The 19,577-nt window shown below is 36.8% G+C and overlaps 2 protein-coding genes across 2 annotated transcripts in view; one reads left to right on the forward strand and one right to left on the reverse strand.

Moving 5' to 3' along the window:
* Positions 1 to 1,041: 1,041 nt before the first annotated feature.
* LOC134746627 (acylphosphatase-2-like) lies at positions 1,042 to 9,507 on the forward strand. The gene is made up of 3 exons (XM_063681069.1): positions 1,042 to 1,188; positions 5,438 to 5,564; positions 9,347 to 9,507. Exons 1-3 carry the CDS (start codon positions 1,125 to 1,127, stop codon positions 9,459 to 9,461), a joined length of 306 nt encoding a protein of 101 aa, XP_063537139.1. The 5' UTR covers positions 1,042 to 1,124; the 3' UTR covers positions 9,462 to 9,507.
* Positions 9,508 to 11,586: 2,079 nt separating this feature from the next.
* Positions 11,587 to 19,577, reverse strand: part of LOC134746303 (uncharacterized) — a 54,395-nt gene continuing 46,404 nt past the window's right edge. The window contains exons 3-4 of the mRNA XM_063680686.1: positions 19,276 to 19,459; positions 11,587 to 15,970 (exon numbers count right to left, since the gene is read on the reverse strand). Of these exons, the coding sequence (XP_063536756.1) occupies positions 15,690 to 15,970; positions 19,276 to 19,459 (465 nt within the window). The 3' untranslated portion in view covers positions 11,587 to 15,689. The remainder of the gene's footprint in view (positions 15,971 to 19,275; positions 19,460 to 19,577) is intronic.

Here is a 19,577-nt window from a genome sequence, read left to right on the forward strand (position 1 = left end):
AAATATTATAAACAACTCATCATCTTACTTGCATTGTCCCGGCTGTTTAGCTACGGCTCACGGCAGCCTGGGGTCCTCTTAGCAACTAATCCCAAGAATTGGCGTAGGCACAAGTTTTTACGAAAGCGACTGCAGAAGTAGAGGGGAAATTAAGTAGTCCAGTTACCTCACAATGTTTTCCTAAAATGCAAAGCGGCTCGTAAATATCAAATTACAATTACAAGTTTCGAAAAACTCATTGGTACGAGCTGGGGTTTGAACCAGCGATCTACGGATTGAAAGTTGCACTCTCTTACAAGGGGCAAACTGATTGTTTTTAGTTGTTATCTAGAAACGTACACGGCTCATTCTCCCAAAGTATTTTTATATGGCGATTTTAGGTCCTCAGAGGTTTAGTATGAAATTAATGAGGTATCCATCGAGATTTATGTTTTTCGACGTATAAATATTCATGTAAGATTTTTTTACTGATATCATAGGAATACTGAAAGTTGTCAGAATCTGCTGATTGCAACTTTTTCGTCTTTTTTACTCGTTATTCATATTTGACATTGCTATTGAATGACATACTTCTCTATGATCAACTGTTAAAGAATTACAAAAGCAATTAAGGTGCAGTAGGTTCATCCTGCAGCATAATACGCCGAGATCCACGTTCGACGTGTTGCCTCCCTGTCACACTTACGTACGAATTAACAAGTGCGACAGAAAGGCAACACGTCAAACGTGGTTCGCGGTAGGCCCTCTGAACCCACGGGTCTTAAATTATACATCGCACAGTAACATATTTTGGTTATAAACATTTAGCGTGAACTTCTTGAGGTTAGATACGTCGTCTTATCTAGTGTAGTAAAATTTATATTATATTTGAAACCTAAATTGCGTACGGGTAGTTAGTTTTTACGCACTTCAATGTTATAAATAGTTGTAGTAGATAAGCCAGATCAGCGACGTAACATTGGCACTTGGGCGCGTTGGCCGGCTTGGGCGGCGTTCACTCACCCGGCTTGGGCGGGCACTCGGGCAGGGAGCGTGAAATTTTAAAGTTTATATTTGAATTCGGTGTCTGTTTACTTGGCCGTTATTTCACTTGCTTTACCTAATTTTAAAGTGTGTGTTTCACAATGGGCACTGAGGACCCGAATCAGTTGTACTCTACGGAGTTTGAAGTATTTGGGCAGGTTCAAGGTGAGTGTTTACCTTACTTATAGGTACATTACTTATGGTGTACTAAGTATAGTAATTAATCTACACTATACCTCTCGTGTCGAATGATAGTCCCTATGACAGAACTTGCTTTAAGTCTCTTCATAATTATAGAAATACTAGCTTTTGCCCGCAACTTCGTCTGCGTGGAATTAGTAATTTGAGTACCTTAATTTTTAAACAAATCTGCTTTTAAATCCATCCTTTTTTCACCCCCAAATTGGTCCACTATAAATTTCCACTCCATTTTTACTCCCTTAAGGAATGATTTCGGGGATAAAATTATTCTATATCCTTCCCCACAGCTCAAACTATACCCATACCAAGTTTTATCTAAATAGGTTCAGTGGTTATTGATTCCCCATCCAAATTTCCACCCCCTTTTCACCCCCTTAAGGGGTGAGTTATGGTATAAAAAATATCCTATGTCCCCGGGACTCAAACTATCTGTATACCAAATTTCAACTAAATCGGTTTAGCGGTTTAAGCGTGAAGAGGTAACAGATAACATACATACAAACTTTCGCATTTATAATATTAAGTATGGATTTTTTTACCGTATTTTTATTACTTAAATGTTACCTACATTCTAAATAAATAAATGTGCCACTTCCAAAAAATGCCTACAAACATTTTATGTGACAGCTACTCCATATAAAAATGACTATTATGGCAGACCATCATTCGACGCAAGAGATGTAGGTACCTGTAGATCTACATATACTTATTTTCGATAGTTAAATTAATGTTATCATTTGTTGTTAATACGTTTTAAACTTAATACCTGTACATACCAGCCGACCTCATTTTCAAGTTTTTATTTGAAGTCTAAACGCCTTTCTAAAGCAAAATGGTTTGAAACATATATATATATATATATATCTATTTTTATTGAATATACTGTACCAAGGACCATATATCATTGTATATGGTCCTGGAATATACCTATTATCTCCTAATATCTATTTTTAGGGGTCCGAAGCCAAAATGACAAAAAGGGATCCGTCTGTCTGTCTGTCCGTATGTCAAAGCCATTTTACTCGAAAACTAGTTGACAAGCCATTTCAGTCAGTAAAAAACCGGCCAAGTGCGAGTAGGACCTCTAGGAAAGGTTCCGTGCCATTACGCAAAATACGGCAAAAAATCACGTTTGTTGTATGGGAGCCCCACTTAAAATTTATTTTATTCGTTTTTTAGTATTTGTTATTATAGCGGCAACAGAAATACATCTTCTGTGAAAATTTCAACTGTCTAGCTATCACGGTTCATGAGATGCCTGACACTGGTGACAGACGGACAGACAGGCAGAACAGACGGACGAACAGCGGAGTCTTAGTAATAGGGTCCCGTTTTTACCCTTTGGGCACTGAACCCTAAAAAAGGCGGCAAATAGCATACTAAAATTTGAATTTCGCACATTTTTCTACAAAAAAAAAGAACTATTTGACAGCTGAATGTTTAGGGTTAGTAAAAATGGTGTAAAAATATCGATGTGGAAGCAATGTGGTTTCAACAAGACGGGGCCACTTGCCACACAGCCCGAGAAACGATGCAATTACTGTATGAAACATTTCCTAGTCGTGTGATCTCTCGATTCGGTGATCAGAATTGGCCCCCTAGATCTTGCGATTTAACGCCTTTAGACTTCTTTTTATGGGGTTATTTAAAGTCTAAAGATGATTCCTATAATATTATTGACGTTTGTACTTTCGTATTTTAATCAACGCAGGCTTCGTCAAGTGGACACAAAAGCAAATCAGCAACAGGCTTCGTCATCTACTTACAAATGATGTAATCCGCAACAGGCTTTGTCAATCTTAACTATTTAGGCTATGGTGCCACCCCGGACCGTAGCCGGCCCAAACGTCCCCATGACACTGGCAGCGTTGCCCCGTTGAATTGCCAAGGAGATCTCTAAGTCTAAAGTCTATGTCAATAAGCCCACAACCACTCATGCCTTAAAAAAGGAAATTCGACGCTGCATCGGAGAAATTCAGCCGCATCTATGCAAAATGGTCATAGAAAATTTTGACAAAAGAGTGCGTATGTGCCAGCAAAGCCTAGGAGGACATTTTAGCCTGACGTATTATTCCACAAATAACCCTATTTTATGTATTTCAAGATTTTGTATACAAATATATTATAACGAAAAAAATATGTGTTTATCATCAATTTTAAATCTTGCGTCCTTTTTGGGACAACCTTTACTATATTTAACAAGGAATGCTTCATATTTTTTATTATTTCATAGAATAAAATTACAAAACTAAAGTTACCTGTTATTTGGCCAACCTGTATCTGAAGCTACATAAACTAATTACAGATCTAGATATAACTTATCTTATTGTAAGTACAAAGTTTCAGAGCAATCTATATGTATAGTCGTTTTAAAATGAGAACGTAACTACGTTTGTATGGAGAACCGAGGTTGCCGGGGACTCTTAAATTAATATAACTAGTATATAGAACTACCTAATTATTAAGCGATGGTTGATCGGCTAATCAGAGTAGTATTATTAGCCGCGGCGCGTACGCATGTAGGTCGGTGTCAGCGATTGGAATTGGGACATTCGATTTGATTAATTCAAAGCACGTGTTTCCTATAAACATAAACAAAAAGTTAAGTACATAAGTATACGAATAGTTGACGGAATATCCCAGTCAGCCTTTTCTTTTATTTTGCTGCAGACAGGTACCTACATAGCTCATTCAACAAAGCTAATTTTTAGGGTTCCGTAGCCAAATGGCAAAAAACGGAACCCTTATAGATTCGTCATGTCTGTCTGTCTGTCCGTCCGTATGTCACAGCCACTTTTCTCTGAAACTATAAGAACTATACTGTTGAAACTTGGTAAGTAGATGTATTCTGTGAACCGCATTAAGATTTTCACACAAAAAAAAACTATAAATTTTGGGGGTTCCCCATACTTGGAACTGAAACTCAAAAAATTTTTGTTCATCAAACCCATACGTGTGGGGTATCTATGGATAGGTCTTCAAAAATGATATTGAGATTATTATAATTTTTTTCTAAACTGAATAGTTTGCGCGAGAGACACCTCCAAAGTGGTAAAATGTGTGTCCCCCCCCCCTGGAACTTCTAAAATAAGAGAATGACAAAGCTGAAAAAAAAAATATGATGTACATTACCATTCAAACTTCCACCGAAAATTGGTTTGAACGAGATCTAGTAAGTAGTTTTTTTTAATACGTCATAAATTTTAAACCGTAAATTGCGGTTTCACTCACGTTTCACATAAAAAATACATTGTTAAAATTATGTAATGTACGGAACCCTCGGTGCGCGAGTCCGACTCGCACTTGGCCGGTTTTTTTGTTTAGTACCTAGGTACATTTTAACAATTAAATACCTACGAGCTACTGTGAATTTCAACGTCACTAATTAACACTGGTCGTCGACATAATCTAGAGTTGTGATAATAATAGCATAGATACTTAACAATACGTTGATTATTTGAGTTTGTCTAGGTTTAAGATAATATGGAGTTTACATTTCGCCATACCTACGAAACCTCCAGAATCTTCTACCAGTAAAATTGCTTAGGTACATATTTCATTATTTATGGGATCCTACATTTGGTGTACCTAGTTTATAACTTTTTTGTTAATTATTTTATAATACCCACATTGACAATAAAATGGTACTAATCATAATCAATCCTCAAGGAAAGACGTACGTAGGGACACGCAGGCCAGCTCGAACGGTACACTCATATCAGAATGAAATCTAACTGATGTCATTCAATTATAGACGCACGATAACTAAATAACATGATTCAAATATCATTCTGATGTCAGTGTACGTTCGAATTGGCCTGACAGTCCGGCTTTGGGATATTGTGAGATGTATTAGATTAGGTATCACAAATCACAAACTTCAGTCAGTCAATTAGTTATGTTCGTTATGTACAAAGACGTTAGAGTGTATTAATTAGGTAACTGACATGATTTAAATAAAATGGCTTCTTTAAGAGCTCCCCAGACCACCCACCTTGCAAGAAATCGCATGCGATTTTCGATACATTTCCGGCTACATGGGTGCAACAACCTACCATTAATGTTTGTGGTATTAAATAAAATTTCTTTCTCTCTCTCTCTTTCTCTCAACAAATTTAATCGATCGATCGAATGCCGTACTATATCAAATATCACTAGGGATTTGTTGCAATGTGAGTGGAGTTCTTTATGTAAATTTCTATCACTATTTCAGGTTGTTATTTCACCAAATACTGCAAAGAGATAGCAGAGACCATCGGCATCGTAGGATGGGTGAAGAACTCGAAACAAGGCACCATCGTGGGCAAAATACAAGGGGTTAAGCCCCTAATGGATCAAATGTCAGTATCTCCAGAGGTTTCTCTGTTTGTTGTATATTAATACAAAGGGTTAAGCCCCTAATAGTTCAAATGTGAGTATCTCCAGAGGTTTCTGTGGGTTTCTCTCTGTTTGTTGTATATTTATTTCTTGCTACAAACTCGCGCGCTGGTGCACACTGTGCAAAGTACAAAACAAACATATATTAACTTAGATCGAGTCTTAGGTCGAGCTAAGATCTTACATTCTAATAGGGGAGCATTGTCTCTTCTCACGACAAGCTTTGTAAGTACCTATAGTCTACTTCTAACTAATATAACATAAATCTAGGTACAGTATAGTTTGAACTAGGGGTATTGTTGAGACTAATATTTTTTTAGTTAATTTATTGTTATATTAGTTGAACTAGGGGTATTGTTGAGACTAACATTTTTTTTATTTCATTTAAGTATTTATTTCATTTATATTAGTAAGCCCAAGGAGTTTTGATACACTCTCTGATATACAACTCTGTTTTGAAGAAGTATGTTCGAGTGAGGTATTGCTAACATCATCCATTTATATCATGTTTTTGCCTGAGGTCTGCGTTATTTCAACTAATACCTACTTCACAAAAAGTGACACCTAATCGAATATTCTATTTAGTGTTGAGATTTTATAATAGAATCGAATGGTTTTACGGTACTTAACTTAATAATAAAGAAACATGTACCTATATAGAGCAGGTAATGAAAAAATCTGATACACGTAATTTTTTGTCATAAAATATGCGCCATTATTCGAATATATAAAATTTAAATATAGTAATTATCATTGAACTAGAAACATCAAATATGGCCAGTAAAGTCAAAAGTACGAAAACTGTAAAATTATAATTTTTCTTACATAAAAAAATTGTAGTTAATGACCTTCCAGCGGTAGTTTTTAACCGACTTCAAGATTTCAAAGGAGGAGGTTCTCAATTTTTTTTTTAAATGTTTGTTGCTCCATAACTCCGTCATTTCTGGACCGATTTTGGAATTATTTTTTGATTATAAGTATATACATACAGATTGATCCCGTTTTTGTCAAAAAGCAGTTCTGATGATGGGATCCATGAGGAATCGAGGGAACTGCTCAAATATTAAAGGCATACATATAGTGATTTTAGTATTTTCATCAAAAAATCAAGCACTTACATTTAAAAAGTGACATTTGATGAAGTGGAACTGCTGATGATGATCAGAACGGAACTCTTCTATGACGCATAGGTCACGTTTGGCGATTTGTCCTCTTCGTTATGTTTGTTAAGCAAGTTAGGATTTCAAGAAACATTTTTGTCGAGTTCGAGTTCTGATGATGGGATCCATGAGGAATCGAGGGAACTCCTCAAATGTGAAAGGCATACATATAGTGATTTTTGTATTTTTATCAACAAATCCAGGATTTCCATTTTAAAAAGTGGCATTTGATGAAGTGGAACTGCTGATGATGATTAGAATGGAACTCTGTAATGACGCATAGTTTACGTTTGGCGATTTTTCCTCTTCTTTATGTTTGTTAAGCAACTTAAGTTTTTAAGACATATTTTTGTCAAGCTCGAGTTCTGATGATGAGACCCACGAGGAACCGAGGGAACTCCTCAAATGTGAAAGGCATACATATAGTGATTTTTGTATTTTCATCAACAAATACAGCAGCCGTCAGGTCTGCTGGTACTGCCGCGGAGTATGCCGCCAAAATGAAGCATGCCAAGTACTCTGCCCTGGAACTAACGTACGACTTTGTGCCGGTTGCAGTCGAGACTGCGGGACCTTGGGCTGTGGAGGCTAGGGACTTTGTGAGGGATTTGGGTCGGCGGCTGAGGGACAGGGGGTGCGACCCTCGGTCCGGATCGTACCTGGTCCAACAGATCTCGTTGGCCATTCAGCGCGGTAACGCTGCCAGCGTAATGGGGACATTTGAGCCAGGTGCGATTCGTGACGGTTATTTTATTTAAACAAAAAAAAAGTGACGAAGCCTGTTGCGGATATCATCATTGGTATTTTTGGGACGAAGCATGTTGCTGATTTTTATTTGTGGCCACCTGACGAAGCCTGCGTTGCGGATTTAAAAAAAAATGATGTCACAAAATTAAATTGAATTAATAATATAAAAATCAATTTATTACACAAATGTTCAAAGGTAATAAAAATACAGCATTTACATTTAAAAAAGTGACATTTGATGAAGTGGAACTGCTGATGATGATCAGAATGGAACTCTTCAGTGACACATAGTTCACGTTTGGCGATTTGTTTTCTTCCTTATGGACCCAGACCTAAACATGGACCCGGACTCGGACTCGGACCCGGACCCGGGTCTGAACATGGACCTTAACTCGGACCCGAACTCGGACCCGGATCCGGACCGAACTCGGACCCAAACTTGGACCCGGACAGCCGGACACGGACCCGGACACAGATCCGGACCCAGACCCGGACCCGGAAATGCTACTAGAAAAGTGGGTTAGGTGGGTGGGTGGTTTTTGAACTGCGATTCTCACAGAACAGAACTGCTATCAGAAAAGTAGGTTAGGTTAGGTTAGTGCTGTGACCCTTACAGAAACCAAAAGCTATCAGAAAAGTAGGTTACGTTAGGTTAGAACTGCGACCCTTACAAAAACGAAATGCTACTAGAAAAGTGGGTCGTTTTACCTCCTTTTCTACATAATTAGGCAAAAGATGCTGTCTTTTTCATTTCATTGTCTGGAATCTAAGAGTGCACCATCAACAATAAGTGAACTTTCAGCGGCATCCCCCATTGAAGTCGGTTTTTTTTTTCTTAAAAATTATAAGTTAGTACATTTTTCATTTCAGTTTTTCTTTTTAAGATAATTCGTAACATTCATAACCCTCGGTGCGCGAGTCTGATTCTCTCTTGACCGGTTTTTTGGATTCGGTCCAATCCGTTGTAGTTGCAAAATTAACATTTTTAACACGTCGCAGTCATGTCCCTAAACAAGCGTAATTAGATGCAGCTCGTGCCAAATATACCTAATTAATTATGTTGCTTATTTTAAAATGTGGTCATTAATAGTTTTTAATTAAACTAGTTAATTAATTAAATACAGCACAATCGAAACCAAATTAATAGTCCAACCAAGCAAATATCATACTACTTACTGAACATTTATAAACTATTTATTTTTATCGCTGGTTCAATCTTTATCAGTAGTTCGTAAGGATCCAAATAAATGCAACATCTGTCTTTACAGACTGCTTTAAATAATTGCTGCATCTAATCGCAATTATTATGATGTCTACATCTCTAGTTTGTCTTTGACAGAAGTCGAATATCTCCTCAATAACAACCATAGCAATTATTTTGCTATGCCGCCTATGAGGCAAATAGCTTGTAACATACAAAAAGGCATCAAAATGATAAATTACTTATAAACTGCAATAAATGTCATATACGAAGGAAAAAATGACCAAAGCCTCCAGTGTCCAGAGCTGGAAACGAACCAGCGTACCCCGTTTACCGGACAGGTGCCTGAACAGGTGTCTGGTTTATTTCAGTTTATAGTTTAAATAGTAGTGTGTCTACTTGAAAAACCAAATAGAGAAATTACTTATATTTTATAACTGATAAATTTCCTAGGGCCATAACCTGTTTAAAAGGAAACATAGTGGTCTCAGACATGAAACCGTATTTAAGTTTTGTAATAAATACAACAGACATAAAATTATGTTGTCATAACTTTTCTGAAAGTTGCAGGTGTTGAACCTGCTATGCATGGCTGACTTTTTTATCATCTGTTAAGACTGTAAGACATTTGTTCCAGGACCGAATGGCTGAGCACCGTGGGCTCGCCCGGCAGCAAAATACAGAAGTGCGACCTCACAAATAGTCAGCAGCTGGCCCGCCTCGACTACCACGACTTCACCATTAGATTTTAAAAGGTGCAAACGAGGCTAAATTCTTACAGCAGTAAATTTAAATGTGTGGATTCTTTTAAAATAAACAAGAGCAGTTTATTATATTGTTCAAGTTGTCCAACTATACTGACAGCATTATAGATACGTAGGTACGTGGGCAAGAGACGTTACGCACGGCAGTAATCTACATTTACCGTGTGTGTGATTTTATTCGGTTCATTCATCGTTAGCATAGTCTGCATATTTCAAAATCTCTTATAGCAAAGTGACTTTTCTCTCATAAATATATGTATGTGTATGTTGTATTTAGGTATGTATTTTGTAAAGCTCTTTAACCTCTAATTGGATCCTATTGATCAATAAACTGCTGAACAAGTAACCGAAATTAACAACTCCTATTAAACACAGCCATCGATACGATTAAATAAATAAACACAGTAGGAAAACAAGCAAATGGCATTGGATTTTTAGTTCGAATCCGGTTCCCAGCGCTTAGGTTTTTCACTTTGCCATAGAAAATCAAGCTAATCATAGCATGTGTATTACCGAACTAGTGTATAAATTGCCAACAGTAATTCCTTTTTATATTTTTCTATTTATGAGTCATTTATGTTTTGATGAATATAATCAAATAAAATATATTTTATGAATCGTAATGCCTAGTATTTTTTTGTTGACCTCATTAAAATATTGTGATCAATGATCATTGTGTCTCTCAGGCTCAGCTCACGTCTTTCTCCTGGACTTCATACATTACCTATTCAATATCACACAGACTACATTATGCACTTTATGCAACGTTTACGAAGACGATCGATCACCATACTTTAGGCTTTTTTTTCCTCGCAAAATCCTACTATGCTACATAAACGGCAAACGAAGACGCATCCATCAGAAGACGGCGTCTCGTTTGCGTTTCTCATACAACTATTCGTCTTTATCCTTCACAATCCTTCATTCATGTGGCTTTGTTTATTGAGATATTTTGTTTGGAAGATTTTTATCCATCTAAGTTAATTTAGTCTACTTGTAGTAGGTAGGTTTTCAAGGGCCAAGCAGGCTACTTACAAACTTTTTTGGCAACATATATATTTGTTTAGCTGGAAATTAGATCGGCTTCTAGCACTAATTGGCCACACTGTATCACCTGCGCTAAGCCGCGAACGGACTGACACTACGGACAGACGGACAGGCAAAAAATTTGATAAAAGAAATCTAAAAATAACCTTTACTTTGTAAATAAAACACTTAGTTTTAATTTAAATATCCTTAAGACCACCCAGTTGCGACATTTATTGATGTATATAGGTACAATGGCACATAGCGCGTAAATCACATGTGATAGCCCTTATCACCTCGACGTTTCAATGAATATGCAAACATGTTGGCGCAGTACTAGATACCACTCTAATTTCAACCCTACGTATTTAAATATATGGAAAAGCTTGTAGAATTGAACATATTGTAAGGGCAAGGGCCATTGGGTTTCTTCCAGGATATAAGTATTAAGATTTGTTTTGTCTTTTGTTACTTAAAATCTTTGCGCTTGCACAGATACCTAGGCATATTTACGAATTCCGATGACAGAGCAGAGGGCCTACCGCGAACCTGTCGCAGTTGTAAACTCGTACGGTGTAAGTGTGACAGGGAGGCAACACGTCGAACGTGGTTCGCGGTAGGCCCTCAGGGAGGAAAATAATCTCAATAAACAACCCTTTTCCAGGCATACCTAGTACGATTTATCGACTACATACGCGCCAATAGAATTTCAACCTTAGCTATCCGCTTTAAGGTTCAAATTAGATTGGACTTTCGGAAAATGTAATTGGAAAAAATATAGATTTTATAGAAAAACCTTGTAGGTTGGTGCGGACTGGAAAAGAGTGAACAGAATTAAATAATAAAATAAATAGGCGAAAAGACGAATTCTGTAGTAAGTATGAATAAGTTACAATTAATACAATTAATTTTGTCCACTTTTGTCATTATCTAGGCATTAAATTAATCTGCATTTTATAACTACCGTTTTACTTATGAATAGAAATATCTTCAACGGCTTACGCCGCCCTGATTGTATTTTTGTTAATTGACAATAATGAATAAAACTTCAGATAACGTAATCATTTGTTTATTTATTATTTACTTTTGTCACAAGGACAGCTTAATAATTACAATAAAAATCTATGTACACGAGAGACTTAGCATTAGTCTGTCATAAATTTATTTGTTTACATAAATATAAATGTATCGACGTGTATTAGTTTTCCTTAAAATTCACGCAAATAGAAAACGGAATTTTTACAACACCCGACATTTTGAAATGGTTCCTTCTTTGCGTCAGCGTTAGTTTAGTTAGATTATATTTGTAAAATCATTTTCTTCTATTTTATTAAAATACCTTTTTACAAAATTTCAACTTACTATTTCAAAATAAAACTTGAACCCCATACAAACTTTCATCCCCTTTAACCCCCCTAGGGGTTGAATTTCCAAAAATGTTTAAATCCCTTTTCTTTTAATCAGCCTTTCTAACGCAGCGTCTTACGTTAGCGAACAACTCGCGAACGCGAAGCGAAGCGGCGCGGCGCGGCGGGCCCACGGCGTTCGCAACGAGATCGCCCACGTAGGACACTTCTATAGGTATTCACCCCGCGCCGCATATCGCTTCGCTTCGCTTCGCTTGATCTCCATACAAACTTTCAACCCCTTTTTCAGCACCTTAGGGAATGAATTTTCAAAAACGCTGAAATGTTTTTTTTTTTTAATAAAATACCTTATTATTTAATTTCAAGCTCCCAGCTTAAAATAAAAGTTGAACCCCATACAAACTTTTATCCCCCTTTTAACCCCCTTAGGAGTTGAATTTCTCAAAATCGCTTTTTATTTCTTGTACACATTACAAATGCAACCGTATGCAAATTTCAACTTTCTAGCATTTGTAGTTTCGGTTCTGGTATGAGTCAGCCAGTTAGTCAATCAGTCAGGATACACGCATTTATACGAGTATATCTTATACCTTTAAACGAGAATTCTTGTATTAATCTATCTATATAATTATATATTTCGGGGATCTAGGAAACGGGGGTTTTCGGGGGCGAAAAATCGATCTACCTAGGACTTATCTTTGAGAAAACGCGCATTTTTGAGTTTTTATATGTTTTCCGAGCAAAGCTCGGTCTCCCAGATATTATATATAAATATATATAATATGTAGAAGATAGATTAACATATGCTGAATTATGTGAAAATGCCAGCGGTTACTTACGTACAACTTACGTATAAAAATGTGTATCTATAAGAAGCAGGTAGGTACCTAATGTTTAGTTATGAGTTATGAGCAGGCATCGTAAACTGCGACTGCGAGCGAAATCCATTGAAGTACTAGGGTTGTCAAGTCAAGTCAAAGTCACAGAATAAGTAATAGTATTATCAATAAATTATCATCATATATCCCCGCGACACCAGATTGCTGGCTTTTCGCCGGCCGCTCAGTTCGGTTAGCGACGCGGTCACGCGATGACGGAACGTTCAAAATGCCGATGTATTGTGCGATGTATATGTGCCTATCAAATTGGAGAAATAAAGAAGTTTATTTTTATATGTACTTAATAATACTTATACCTACGTGTAGTGTACCTAACATGTACCTATATAATACTGATAATACATCAAATAACGCGTTTTCTACAATCACATTAATTTAAACTAAAATTTGTCGAAAACCCAAATATGTACCGTACGTCAATATAACAGTGTAAAAGGTGTGATAATATTTAGATAGGTACGTTGAACTTGTGAATGTTAGCTAACATTCAACTACCTATACTTAGGTACAAATATATTGTTCCTTCGTAAATATTTTGTTTTTTGTTACACTTTTATCGTATCTGAAAAAATATAATATCTATATGACGGGCAGAAATGGCAAGAATAGAACCGCGTAATGTAAGTTTTGCGAACTTAAAAATAGTTTCTTTAAATAAAAATATTTCTATTCCTTAGATATTTTTCATTACGAGTATTACGACAACGCTCCGTGAACTCAAAAACATGTGAGTGGCAGCCCTAAGCAGCTTACGCACACAAAGACGCGTGTACAAACGTGCCGTTCACACATATAAACGCAAGCGAGTTCAATGGATTTCGCTCGCAGTTTACAATGCCTGGTTATGAGTGAACGTATTGGGTATATTCAGGTCGTCATGTAAATCTACATAACAAGTAATACGTAGTTATTATTTGATAAATAAAAAATATAAACTATCCTATGAAAAAAAATGCATGGTGACAATAAAGTAGGCACTTAAAAGATGACTAGTCACTAAATTAGATTAATAAATTATAAATACATTCTTTGTGTACTTTAATTGAATAAGTCTGAAAATCAACATCAAAAAGGTTTTAAAACATGGATGTCAAGAAAATAAGCGATTTACAAGTAAATCCAGCTCAGCTGCCAATAAATATGTATAGGTACATAGGTAGGTATGTGGTATAAGATAATTTTATTCGAACTTTAAGAAAACGGAATTAACGGCAGATTAGTGTAGGTAGGTAATATTTTGACAATTTAGTATGGTTTGACATAAATTATTTACAGATTTTAAAAACAAAATGTCTGTATACAGGGAAGACTTAAATAACTCGGCTAACTGACCACAAAAATAAATTTTGGTTCTGATAAGCAATCGAAAATTTTCATTATCTAGTAGATGAAAACCGCTGAAATTAGTTTACGATACATTCCTTATTTTCCAAAATAAGCAAGTGAAATAATTTCTACTCAGACTGATTCTAATTACCTAATCTAATGTCCCTGACTGTAACTGCGCTGCTTTGTGATCCAAGGTATTGTTTAGAAAAAACTACTGAAAGAAATTTAATTATTTTGTTACAGAAAATACTAAACTATAATAACAGAATTTTATTTTGATAGAATATTTTTTTCAACACACTTGCTCGTAACATGCAAGTTATTGAACCGCTTTTAGGCTCATAATCCTAGATATTAAACACGCGTGACTGTGACTGATCCCTATCATTGCTAATAATATGTATGGAAAGGGAGCCTTCTTAAATTTGTCGAGCAGATTTTACAACACGGACTGGCGGGCACCGGCGCCCCGCCGACCGCCTGCCGCGGCCCGGCCGGCCCGCCAGCGGCAGGGCCGAGGGGCGGCAGGCAGTATGACAGATTTTAGACTTACTAACTGTTTTAAGAATTAAAATTTGAATAATATGACTTTCTTTTTTTTTCCTCGCAAGTGTGTTGAAAAACGTCGTATGAAACGCGTGTGCATTGGTCATTACACACATCGGCTTTCTTATTGCGCGCTCGCTTACAGCAAGCGCGCACAATATCGCCTCGTGTGTAATCGCCAACGTAGCATACCTACTTGTATCACAATGTACTATATTCGTAATATCGTCAGGAATACACATGTTCAAAGTCTTTCGGGTTAAATGTTCGAAGTCTTTCTGATTATTGACATAAAGTGTATCATTGAAAATACAATAATACTCTTAAAATACTGTTTTCCTATTTGAAAGAATTATGAATTTCTTATCTACATATATTCAAATAGTACCGAGCTCTCTTGGGAAACAAGAACACTTTGTAACCTATAGCTACATTTCATAGATCATATTTACAAATACCTACTTATAGCATAATATCTCACAAATGATTTATTTAAAATCTGGCTACATAAAACCAATTTAGTTAATAAAAACTATAACTGGTAAATTAAAAATAAGTCTTCGACCGATCTAGCTAATAGATCTGAAAACACTTTTTATAGCCTAGGTATATTAAATAAAAAAATATTTATTTAAATCGGTTCTGAAGCGAATGAGTGAATTGCTATTAAAACCCCGAATTATTTATTGAGTATCTTCTTCTACGATGCAAACATAACGAAAACGAATTACAATATTTATGAAGATGTTTTGATAGCAGACAAAATGAAGTGTAAAATATAAAATTTGAGGTATTCTATTATAAACTGAAATAGATGTCATATTATATTAAAGAAAAAGTGACAAAGCCCCCCAGTGGTTTGATTTGCTCCCAAAGTTGTGTGTAGGGTGTAGGTATTCTATTGTTTCACTGGGTAACTGACGGCTACAAATTCGTTACAACTAAACAACAATTATTTAATATTAATATTTAATAAGACCGACCTTTCGCCTTTCGTCGATAACCGAAATCTCAAAAAGATAAGTGTACCTAAGATTTGGCTGTCTTTTCTATACTTTTTCCTCCGGCATTTGTAAGGGTACGCTGGCTTCTTCTATCTTCCTGTTGGCCGCAAGAGCAGCCGCGGCTAGTGCTTGTCTGTGTCTCTTTTTGGTTCTCTCTTTGTGGAAGAAGAGCCTTAGATAGTGGCACGGGAAGACCACGCATTCGCCGGCAGGCTCCTCGCCGTCGATGTAGACGCCCCGCACTATAATGGAGTTGGAGCAGTTCAGAAGAATGAGGAGTGTGAGGCTCACGATGTGTGTGCACCAATTACTGATCTTTGGTGAATCTGTTGAAAAAAACATTGTTAATATTATTTGAAGATTTTCCTTTTTGTCCTAACCTGTCAGCAGCAAAAACCTAAACACGCTGAGTGTTAAATAGTAGATTGTTAACCAAGGGTTGAATGGTACCCGTTTCTGTCGAGGTAGTTTGGCGCTCTCACTGCGTTCGAGCGCCAATAGTCCGAGACGGAAATGGTGCCTTTCACCCGCGTTAAACACTCTATTTTTCATTTCGAATGCGAGGAAACAAAACAAGACAAACGCAAGAATTTTGCAAAATCAGTAATTAAAGTACCTAATAGACCTACGGCCATGATTTTTTTTCTTAGGACTTACTTACTTAGGACTTACTTAATCGGAGACTTTTCATGTGTGAAGATAAATAACCCCTAGCGAAAACATTTAGATTGCAATATTTACGAAAACACACATATTTTAACAAACTGCAATTTTAACTGTAATTTTAATAGTTATTTGTTATACAAGGGTGCAAAGTTGTATTTTACCCGCGAGTGTGGAATTGAAACACGAGCAAGCGAAAGGATTCTATAGTTGAACCACGAGCGAAGCGAGTGGTTCTAAAATAGGATCCTGAGCGTAGCGAGTATTTCAACACACGAGAAGTAAAATACATTTGCACCCGTGTGTAACACAAAACTTTTCCCCTCACTATAGCGAGGAAAGTGCAACATCCACAGGCGTTAACTTAGGTCACCTTCATCACTGGAATCACTTATTTCTGTACGATATTATAACAGAAAACACTGGAAATTCTGAAATTTTACGTGAGTCGGTGAGAAGTGTTTTTAAGTAAAAATTTTGTTGACAATGTTGACATTTCTGTTCTGACGTATGAAATGTCAACGATGCGTTTTGAAATTGCATCGACTCAACTTGTGCGTTCAGAATTATATTTAACATCATTATAAAAAATCTAACGTTTCTTATGGAATTTTAAGGTTTATGACTTAAAATCATTAAATAAAGCTAATTATGGTATTTTTTATTAGATTCTCAAACCATTTATTTAATGATAATTAATATCGAACGAACGATACTTATGAGCGTTTTACGTTTTGTTAACTGTCAAGCTACTTAAACACGCTCCATTCAAGGTCAAATTACTTTCCCCACTAGTGGATAAAATGCGTTTTTCCCCGCTTGTTTTAAAGGATAAAAGACGGCTTTCCGAGCTAGTGAGGGGAAAAATGATTTGTTTATAACACGAAAATCAGCGGATTAGCCTCTTAGTTTTTAATTTTTTACTTTTTCGGTCTAAAACTCCCAAAAGGTCAATGGCATCCCAGTCATTTAGCCAACATAATAAAAATATTTAAAAAATGTAAATATTAAATTACAATTCAATGAATAAAATAAGCAATTCATCTTATATTTTATTTTATTTTTATGAATTTTTTTTGGTGTATTCCTTTCAGGTTCCCTCCTTATGAAATCGAGTAAATACAATTCAACAAAAGAAATCAAGAATAACTTATTTAAACAATTTAGGTACTGTTGTAGGTAGTTCAATAACGAGGTATCTACCCGTTATTGTTTTAATAAACAGTTGTCATCTGAGCTCGGTGTTTGATTTACAACATGGTGACAGCGGTAAAAAATAAATATTTTTTATACAGTTATCGGTGACTGTTAGTGAAAATATTGGAAGTTATTGTGTTTGTGCTAAAGTGTGATTCAAATGGAACACGCGAGACCGCCATCCGAGCTCAACACCGACGGGAGCCTCGTCAGCCGGACTGACGCGTGGCAAACTTGGAAGATACAATTCAATTTATTTCTCAAGGCATCCGGAGTGGTTAAAGAAGACTCAGCGACAGGCCAGTTTACTTATCAACTTAATTGGACCCGAGGGGTTTAATGCATATCAAACATTCGAGTTTGACAAAGAGAGCAATCGCAGACATTTAATTAAGTGCGAGCCGGATGCGCCACCGCCACCGACCGCGCAGCCGCCGGACCAGGGTTCGAGTCCGCTCGATGTAAAGTGTGCGCCTGCGCCTGCGCCTGCTGTCGAGCAGGCTTCGAACCCGTGTACAAGTGATACTACCCAGACTACTCAGCCAAACGAGCCCAAAATGACTCGTAACAGAGCTCGTAAAATGGGTATTGATATCAATGCTTTGTTTTAGGTCTACCAATTTACTTGTACTCATTTAAAATAACTTAAATAAGTATAATTATAGTCTATAGGTATATTATGTAGGACTGTAGGTACGCTACTTTTATCTATAATATTATTATCCTCTCTTCTCTTTGTTTAAGTTTTTTTTTAAATTCCTTTTTCCTTTTGAAACAAAGAAGAGAGGAATGATTGTGTAATTCTTCTTGAGTTTACTTTAGTTATATATACCTACATAAGTTTATTATGCATGCTTATTATTTTTAAGGGAAAGATGTTGTAGGTAGTTCAATAACGAGGTATCTACCCGTTATTGTTTTAATAAACAGTTGTCATCTGAGCTCGGTGTTTGATTTACAACATGGTGACAGCGGTAAAAAAATAAATATTTTTATACAGTTATCGGTGACTGTTAGTGAAAGTATTGGAAGTTATTGTGTTTGTGCTAAAGTGTGATTCAAATGGAACACTCGAGACCGCCATCCGAGCTCAACACCGACGGGAGCCCCGTCAGCCGGTACCTTACATCATTTTTGATAAAAAACGGTTCAATGCGGGATTAGTAAAATTAGAACAATTACCAATTGTTCCAGGGGGGAAATAAAGACACTATTTTTCAAATTTGTTTCCACCCAGTTGCTCGTGGGACGGGGACGCAGAGGAGTACACCACTTTTCTGCACTAGAGGTAGAGGTAGAGGTATTACTTTCTGCGCACTTTTTAGAACAACAACGACCCACTTTCAGAGCATGAGATATGAAAAATAATCTACAGCTATAGTCTTTTGTTTTCAAGCTGGCGATGGCGGCTAACTCTTGTCTATTGTAAGCACGAGTAACACCGCACTTACCTGTATAAAAAAAGGTTGGGTCAAAAGTGATCCAACCTTTCAATAACCGGTTAGGCGCCAATCTAGACACGCGGTAGCGTGTCCAGCCAAGTTCATTAGAATTAAACGCCAATGACCGATCCTTTTATTGCAGGTAGAAGCACGTGCGGTTTTACTTACAGTAGACAAAGGATTAGCCGTTCGGAGCCAACTATAAAACGAACGACTATACACGGATGTTAAGAAAGAGAGAGTGCACTTCTGCAAGGGAACGCGTCGTTCACTTACCAACTTAGTCACACCAACTTTGCATAAAAAGGTTGTTTTTATGTCTGTCTTACCAGGGAATAGATATATATCTAGCAAGCCCCACACGCCGCGCCACACGTTGACCGTGGCGAGAAAGGACACGAGATGGTACACGTCGGCCAGCAGCAGCCGCGCCGCGCCGCGGAGCCGCGCCGCCGCCCAGCGCACCGGCGCCTGCAGGGCGAATGTGGCTACCACTAGCGCGTACCCCACCAACTGTTGGAGAATTATAGAAATTGTAACAAAAAGGAACCTACTTAACAACACACGTTACCATTTTACAATCAATCATTACTCATCATGACCCTTCATGACGATCTTGCTTAAAGTAGGT

This window comes from Cydia strobilella, chromosome 1 (assembly GCF_947568885.1).
Source record: "Cydia strobilella chromosome 1, ilCydStro3.1, whole genome shotgun sequence".
Taxonomy (NCBI): Eukaryota; Metazoa; Arthropoda; class Insecta; order Lepidoptera; family Tortricidae; genus Cydia; species Cydia strobilella.